Raw genomic sequence first — 9,074 nt, 5'->3', positions numbered from 1 at the left:
TGAAAATCAATTCAATCTCCTTCCTTTTCCAGTGAGTAAAACCAACCTCTCCGTGCATGAAGACAAGAACCGCGTTCCATTTGTCAAGGTGAGAGCGGACATTCCATTTTTATTCTTTCTCTGGTTTTCCTGTTTGACTGCTGAGTTAATCATACTTGCAGCCAAATTATATATCATAAGACAAAGGTTCATACCTTATAGTACAAATACATAGTGGACAAAGGGGGGGTCTTGTGTAAGCTGGAGATTTACGAATGTCTTCAGTAATTCAGCGGGTGATTCAAAAGTCAGGGCCAGCTGGAATATGTTTTGAATGGCCAGCGTAAGAAAAAGGTGTTTCGTATCTGAAAAGTTCTTGTCACGTCCGTGCGGAACACAAACACCACGCTCGCACGGACAGAGGGTGACGTTCACAACCACCGCAGTTGAATACTACTATGTACTGTAGAACAGTGCACACCACAACAGGAGTATGAAAACTAGTATGTGAAGCCCGTGCGACACAAGAGTACTACGCTTAGCACGGAGATAGAGAACGTACACACTGCTGCAAAGAGATGCCCACCATGCTATGCTGAACAGTAGCACCACTCCAGGGAGAAGGAAGCCTGGCCCTAACCTAACAGGGGGGGTGAAGGGTCCCTGCCTAGAAGCGGAGTCATCGTCTCGATAGAGGCGGACCCACGGTCTTCTTCCTGGACCCTGATTGTCTCTATAGAGGCCCCTGGAGCGACGAACTGAACAGCAAAGCAATACAGAAATGAAAACAGAAAATACAACTGAAAAGTGAACCACAACAACTTATCTGGAAGTAGCAGCACACCCAGCACAGAGGAGCTCCAATCAAAACTACTCCTCTATGTAGCTGAATAAGCAGCACTGAGCACAAGGAGGCGTAAGAATATAAAGCTACTCCAGACTTGAGGACTAGCACAGCAATTAGTGAAGCACACCTTCAACCTTCTCCCAGGCATGACTAATCAAGCATGCAGCAAAGAGAGACAGTCTCTGCACATAGAGCATTAACCCTTGTCTTGCATAACAAGGCAACAGCTCTTGACCTGTGTTGAGGCCACCATGCCACGACGCTGTCGCGACCAACAAGCACCAACAGTTCTTCTTTCTATTGGTAATATGAAGCTATTATTTTCAGAACAAGGAGTACACACAGTACTGTGTAAAAGTTTTAGGTAGGTAGGGGAAAAAATGCTGCAAAGCAAGAATCACAATAGCACCGTGGACCACAGCACACACCAGACCTCAGTGTAAGGGCGCCCACCCACTGGCGTTTGCGTTTTCCGCGGGAAAAAAACGCAGCGTTTTCGCCGCGTTCAACGCGATTTTTCCGCGCGTTTTTCGCGGCGTTTTCGCGGCTTTTCCATTAATTTCCATTGACTTTCATGGGTGCATTACGAGAAAAATAAGGACACATATGCAACTGACAGTTCCTATGTTAAAAACGCAACGCAAAAAAAACGCCAGTGGACAGGAACACATGTTATCTCTATGCCTGTGCAGGAAAAACGCAAAACGCAGGTAAAAAAACGCCAGTGGGTGGGCGCCCTAAGAGGGAGGAACCTTGTATCGGGTAGAAGCTGCATGCTCACAATCCGATCCTGGATCCGTCCACAGCAAAATCAATATAGAAATGGAGCAGCACTCGGGGATATTTGTTAAGCCACCAACTTTATTGTGCCCAGTATGTAAGTCTATTGCATACTGGGCACAATAAAGTTGGTGGCTTAATGAATATCCCCGAGTGCTGCTCCATTTCTATATTGATTTTGCTGCAAAGCAAGAATGATTTAAAAAATAAAAGTGTTATTAGTTTTTTTGGTTAATTAACAAAATGCAAAAGTAAATTAACAAAAAAGGAAAGCTGGTGTGACCATCCTTTGCCTTTAAAACAGCATCAATTCTTCTAGGTGCACTTCCACAAAATCAGGGATTTTGTAGGATTATCATCAGGTGTACAATTTACTAATTATACCAGGCAGTTGATAATAATCATCATTTTCATATGTGGGTTGAAACACAATCCTTAACTGAAACAAAAACAGCTGTGTAGGAGGCTTAACACTGGGTGCGGAACAGCCAAACTGTGCTACAAAGGTAAGGTTGTGGAAGAAAGTTTCAAATCACAGGTCATACACCATGGCAAAACGGAGCACAGCGACAAGACACAAAGTAGTAGTACTGCATCAGCAGGGTCTCTCCCAGGCAAAGATTTCAAAGCAGACTGGTGTTTCAAGAGGGCCTGTTCAAGCTCTTTTGAAGAAGCACAAAGAAATGGTCAATGTTGAGAACCGTGGACGTAGTGGTAAGCCAAGGAAACTTACTGCAGCAGATGAATCACACATCATACTTACTTCCCTTCAAAATTGGAAGATGCCCAGCAGTGCCATCAGCCCAGAGCTGGGAGAAACCAGTGGGACTCAGGAACCCACCTACTGTTCAGAGAAGTCTGGTTAAAAGTGATCTTCATTGAAGAATTATGTCCGAAAAACCATACTTTCTATGTAGAAAAATGGCCAGCTGACTCAACTTTGCACGAAAAGATTGGAACTGGACTGCAGAAAAATGTCACCAGGTGGTCCTGGACTGATGAGTCAAAATGTGAAATATTTGGCTGTAACAGAAGGCTGTTTTTTTTGCCAAATGTCTGGAGAGCGGTACAATATTGAGTGTCTGCAGGCAGCAGTGAAGCATGGTGGAGAGCGGTACAATAATGGGTGTCTGCAGGCAGCAGTGAAGCATGGTGGAGAGTGGTACAATAATGAGTGTCTGCAGGCAGCAGTGAAGCATGGTGGAGAGCGGTACAATAATGAGTGTCTGCAGGCAGCAGTGAAGCATGGTGGAGAGCGGTACTGTAATGAGTGTCTGCAGGCAGCAGTGAAGCATGGTGGAGAGCGGTCCAATAATGAGTGTCTGCAGGCAGCAGTGAAGCATGGTGGAGGTTCCTTAAAAGTTTGGAGCTGCATTTCAGCAAATATAGTTGGGGATTTGGTCAAGATTAATGATGTCCTCAGTGCAAAAAAAATGCAGGCAGATACCTATCTATCATGCAATAACATCAGGGAGGCATCCGATTGGCTCCAAATTTATTCTGCAGCAGGACAATAACCCCAACATACAGCCAATGGCATTAAGAAATGTCTTCAGTGAAGAACAAAGCGCCCTGGAAGTGATGATTTGGCCCCACAGAGCCCTGATCTCGTCATCATCTGGTCTGCCTGGGATTACATGAAGAGACAGAAGGATTTGAGCAATCCTACATCCACAGAAGATCTGTGCTTCGTTCTTCAAGAACATCCTCCCTGCAGGGATACTTCAAATTCTGTGTAGAAGTGTACGTAGAAGAACTGATGCTGTTATGAAGGTAAAGGGCGGTCACACCAAATATTGATCTGATTTAGATTTCTCTTTCATTCAATTGTATTTTAGTCATTGGCAAAAATAAACTATTAACCCTTCTGTTTTTGAAGGCATCCTTACTTGTCAATGTTTTTTTCACACCTGTCTAAGACTTTGGCACAGGATATGTTAGTTATTCTTTCGTCAATGAATAGGATGAATAAGTGGATACAAGGTAGAGGTTACACTTTCTGAAGGCCCAGTTACACGGAGCCATGGTCGCTCAAAAATCACTCAAAAGCAATCTTTTGAGTGATAATCGTTGCATCTACATGCGCGGCCATTGTGCACTTTTCGTGCACTGCTAGCTGATCGTTAAATTCAAGCCAGCCTAAAAATCGCCATGCATCATAGTTTCAGCTATTCAACCCTTCGGAGAACGAAGGAGCTGAATGCAGATAAGAGCCCTTGGGCTATTAACTGCATTCAGCTAAGGCTTCATTTGCACGCTAATAAGCTATTAAGTAGCTAAGTAAGTACTTAATAGTTTATGCAAAATGATCACTCAAAGCTGTCACTTAAAGGGGGTTGTCTCGCGCCGAAACGTTTTTGTTTTTTTTTCCATAGGCCCCCCGTTTGGCGCAGGACAACCCCAAAGGATGTGTTAAAAAAAAAAAAAATTTATTACTTACCCGAATCCCCACTCTGTGACGTCTTCCTTCTTCCTTCTTCTTCCTTCACCAAGATGGCCGCCGGGATCTTCACCCACGATGCACCGCGGGTCTTCTCCCATGGTGCACCGTGGGCTCTGTGCGGTCCATTGCCGATTCCAGCCTCCTGATTGGCTGGAATCGGCACACGTGACGGGGCGGAGCTACGAGGACCAGCTCTCCGGCACGAGCGGCCCCATTCACCAGGAAGAAGACCGCACAGCGCAAGCGTGTCTAAAAAAGCAAGAAGACATCAGAATTAGACGGATCCATGGCGACGTGGACGCTAGCAACGGAGCAGGTAAGTGAATAACTTCTGTATGGCTCATATTTAATGCACGATGTACATTACAAAGTGCATTAATATGGCCATACAGAAGTGTATACCCCCACTTGCTTTCGCGAGACAACCCATTTAAACTGTCGTTTGAGCGATTTTTGAGCGATCATCGCTGCGTGTAAATGGGCCTTAAGTTCTAAGTCAGATAACCTGTCACAACCGTTTTGAGTCCCGTGGGATCATCCAACAGTGTAGCACTCCTGCATCTATTGTATTTGCACATATATTCTGCATATATTTCCGCCATTCTTCCTCCAGTGCCAATGCCAGAGTAAATCAGTATACAGTTACAGCCATGCATTAGTATCATCGCGGTGAGATGGGCTTCACATGTCTGAACATTTGTGCTTCATGTTTCTTAAATAAAAGTATTTTATGCTTAATTTAGTCCTTTTATATCCTGAACTAAAATCATTTGAAGTCATTTCTACCCTCTCTGTAGTGTTAATGGAACTATAAATCAATATACATAAATAATGTGAACATGGCAGGAAGAAATGGCTCCATTATATACAATACATGGAGATAGATTGTACCAGTGCTGCGGGCAACCAGCGAGTGTTAGTGTGCCAAATGCCTATTACAGGAAGAAGAAAATCCATTCTTCCTTGTAGTGTTCTGTGGGCTGGTTACGGGGTTTCAGAGGGGTTTTGCTGAAAGCCATGATGAAAAAGTATTGATTTCACGCTGTTCTTCTGAGACTGAAACACAATGCTAAATTCTTAGTGTCATTTCCCAGAGTCGGCATGTTCTCTGAATTGGGTAATAGTCATGCTGCTCCATGGCTCCAGTTTATGCCCCTCGAACAGCGCAGTGACTTGACTGTCGGAGATAATTACGTGATCGCATTCTAAGTATGGGAAATTATTCTATTGATGAGAATAGTTGAGTCACTGAGCAATGCCTTTGCTTTTTTCTAAATTAATACCATTATGTCATCCTGCTTGGCTGTAACAGACGGGACCCCTATTATCCTTCTAGTCCTTATGGGTTAAAAGTGGAAGAAGTGTAATGAACATATAATAATAGGCACTAACAAAATAAATGTGGACCCATGGACTGCAATTTTCCGTTGCCATGCGATACACTGCATCGCAGATCAGCTTGCAAGGAAATGTATAATTGAAAATGATATATTATTTAAAAATGGTTAATATATACAGTTTTTTTTAAAATTTTTGGTGGTGTTTCATCTTTATCTGACTTCCTTTAGAAAGAAATCTTATGAGTTTCTTTACTGTCACTGGAGCAAACACAATAAAATGACATTTCCGATTTGCTGCAGCTCACTTGTCAGCTTTGCTGTGTAGACTGGGACAGAGACAGCAGGGATTTAATGAGGAGTGACAGCTTTTGTACTGCTGGAGGCCTAGATAAGGCAGGATAGTAACACTATACAAGTAGATAACACTTTGCATGCCTCTCTTCTGTCACTCACTCCTTGGTCTTTGGGGAAGGGCTGTATACCATCACTTCAGAGAGACTGTGTTAGGGTATTGATATTTTTTTGACCATTAACTTCCTTTTTTGCAGCTGTTATGCTTTAAAGATGTGTGTAATATGTCTCTAATGTGGTAGAACCCAAGAGTGTGTTTAACCCTTTAAGGACCAGACTGTTTTGTACCTTAGGGCGCATTCAGATGACCGTCTCTCTCTGCAGGGGGAGGAGGCTGGAAGAGCCAGAGCAGTGCTCTGAGCTCCCGCCCCCTCTCTGCCTCCTCTCCACCCCCTCTCCGCCCCTCTGCATTATTTGCAATGAGAGGAGGTGAAACGGGGGCAAGGCTAAGTTTCGGGAATTAGCTCTGCCCATGCCCCGCCTCCCCTAATTGAAAATAGTGCAGGGGGGTGGAGAGGAGGCAGAGAGGGGGCGGGAGCTCAGAGCACTGCTCCCGGATGTTCCAGCCTCCTCCCCTTGCAGAGAGAGACGCCGTATATCGGCTGGGCGTGAAAACCAAGCCCATATACGATCGTCTGAATGCACCCTAAAGACCAGACACTTTTTAGGGAAAGTTTTTAAAAAGTTGCAAATTTTAGTGCAAATATGGCATATGCTAAAATGTGTGACCTTTTTACACCATAAAATGCTGTAAAGCTTTTCATGTATCCCCCACCCCCTCGGTATTATTGCAGACTGGTTAATGCAGTGTACTGCCTAATGCAGTGTATTGCTGATTGATTAATGCAGTGTACTGCTTAATGCAGTGTATTGCTGATTGATTAATGCAGTGTACTGCTTAATGCAGTGTATTGCTGATTGATTAATGCAGTGTACTGGTTAATGCAGTGTATTGCTGATTGATTAATGCAGTGTACTGGTTAATGCAGTGTATTGCTGATTGATCAATGCAGTGTACTGTACTCTTAAAGCCAATGAAGTTTTGATCTGCTTTTATTTCACATCAGGGCTGCACTGAGCGGTTTGTGTCCAGCCCGGAGGAGATCCTTGATGTGATTGATGAAGGGAAGTCCAACCGCCATGTCGCTGTCACAAGTAAGTCTTGATGATACAATTCCATGTTTTTTTATGAACTATCAGCGGTGCAGTGTGTGTTAAGAAGAAGCTGGTTCCTTGTGATCTGAGGGTCCTTTTAGATGAACCGATTCTTGTTTGAGCGATTGAGTGAGTGACGTCATCGCTCATTCGTTCGCACCCATGCAGCTTTTTTAGACTGCCAAATGCATCGTTGGCTTGTTCAAATGACAAACGTTCAGTTCCTGTATGAGCGAATAGAGGGACCGAACGAGCGCTGTTTAAACCGAACAATAAGCGAACGAGCCACCAATGATCTTTATGCCTGCATAAAGTGAGCGACCAACCAAAAGCGAACCATTATCTTTTGTCATTCAGTTATTAGCTCGCGTTTAGACCGAAAATTATCATTCGCTTTTGCTCATTTGAACGTTTTTTTTTTTGTACGATCGTCGTTACATTTAAAAACACCCCAAGTGACTAGTGCTCAAACAGAACATGTTTTCGTCACCCTATTTATTATACACTGCAATAGCAATTTGGTGACTTTTACATTGCCGCTAGTACAGTTTTATCAAGACATTGCAATGTCTACTGTTTTCCCGAGTAGAGTGTAATTATATAATATAAGCACCGAACACTTTATTTGACTAAATAAATAGATAGATATGATATATGAAGTAGATAGATATTTCAGTGCTGCTACCATTCTTCCCCAAAAGTTAGATGTAACCCGAAAGTATGCCCTACCCCGGCTTTTGGGGAGGCTTGAAATATAATCCCTTCTTTAAAAATAAGCCCTAGCTAAAGTACATGAAACAAAAACCCATCAATATTCACTCGGCCCTCATGATGGTCTGAGGCAAGCTGCCGTGTCCTCTGCGCTGAGAAATCCTCTTCTTTCTAGTGACGGGGCTTTGAATAACCCGCCTCCAGCAAAGCAAGTGCTGTGATTGGATCGAGCGCCAGCCAATCAGAGCCGGCGCTCAATCATTCACAGCCATTCAGTGAATGATATCACTGAATAACTGTGAGTGGCTCATCGAGGGCCGGCAGTGATTGGCTGACGCTCGATCCAATCACGGCGCTCGCTCTGCTGGAGGTGGGGTATTCAAAGCCTTGTCACCAGAAAGAAAAGGATATCTCAGCATGGAGGACACTGCAGACTTCTGCATCGCCGCCAGAGACCAGCAGCGCGAGGCACTAAGACGCTGCGGACCAGGTGAGTATAAGTCCCCTCCCTCCCCGAAAATAAGACACTGTGCCTCTTTTGGGGCAAAAACTAATTTGTACCATATTTTGCAAGGTTGAAAAAAAGAGCCGTATGTCATCATCTCGACAGTTCACCCTTTTATCCTGCAATATTGATCCAAAGGAAGACAATCCCCCTTGTGATGCTGCTTTCTACTTTGAATAAAATAAATCAAAATCGTTAATGGACGGTCGTTCCTCTCATGATGTCTTTCATGACCTGTGTCCTGTACCTTCATATGTTTTATCACCGTGCCACAATTTGTCTCTTTCAGACATGAATGAGCACAGTTCCCGCAGTCACAGCATCTTCCTCATCAATATCAAGCAGGAGAATGTGGAGACGGAGCAGAAGCTGAGCGGGAAGCTGTATTTGGTTGACTTGGCTGGCAGCGAGAAGGTCAGAAATATAACCATGCAATGAGTAGTTTGTTATCTTGTTATAGTATCAGTGATAATTTAGTAACATTTCTCTTGGACTTGGGAACTCTTTTCTAGTGACAATAAGACATATGTCATTTCATCCAATAGATAATCAATAGAGATGAGCGAGCGTACTCGGTTCGGGTGTTTTTGCACTCGAGCACCGCTTTTTCCGAGTAACTGACTACTCGGACGAAAAGATTCGGGGGGCGCCGGGGTGAGCGAGGGGTTGCAGAGGGGAGTGGGGGGGGGGGGGAAGCTCCCGCTACCCCCTGTTCCCCACTGCTACCCCCCGCTCCACCACGCCGCCCCCCGAATCTTTTCGTCCGAGTAGTCAGTTACTCGGAAAAAGCGGTGCTCGAGTGCAAAAACACCCGAACCGAGTACGCTCGCTCATCTCTAGTAATCAAGTGTACCCAATTAGCTATTACCCTCTGAATGGGGGTGCAACCATTGGATCTAGCATTAGAACAATGACTTGCTGTTATGTCCTTGCTGAGCGTTAACGCACCATGCCCAGCACGGA

At 44.4% G+C, this 9,074-nt stretch overlaps 1 protein-coding gene across 3 annotated transcripts in view; it reads left to right on the top strand.

Annotated features, from left to right (window-relative positions):
- The window catches only part of KIF5A (kinesin family member 5A), a 141,467-nt gene that overhangs the window by 67,746 nt on the left and 64,647 nt on the right, over positions 1 to 9,074 (top strand). For all 3 annotated transcript variants that reach the window (XM_066584422.1, XM_066584423.1, XM_066584421.1), the window contains exons 6-8: positions 33 to 88; positions 6,808 to 6,895; positions 8,401 to 8,525. In XM_066584422.1, coding sequence (XP_066440519.1) covers positions 33 to 88; positions 6,808 to 6,895; positions 8,401 to 8,525 — 269 coding nt within the window. The remainder of the gene's footprint in view (positions 1 to 32; positions 89 to 6,807; positions 6,896 to 8,400; positions 8,526 to 9,074) is intronic.

The sequence above is a fragment of the Eleutherodactylus coqui genome, chromosome 1, assembly GCF_035609145.1.
Source record: "Eleutherodactylus coqui strain aEleCoq1 chromosome 1, aEleCoq1.hap1, whole genome shotgun sequence".
NCBI lineage: Eukaryota > Metazoa > Chordata > Amphibia > Anura > Eleutherodactylidae > Eleutherodactylus > Eleutherodactylus coqui.
The sequence above is the reverse complement of the archived record's forward strand: the minus strand, read 5'-3'. Positions and strand labels throughout refer to the sequence as shown.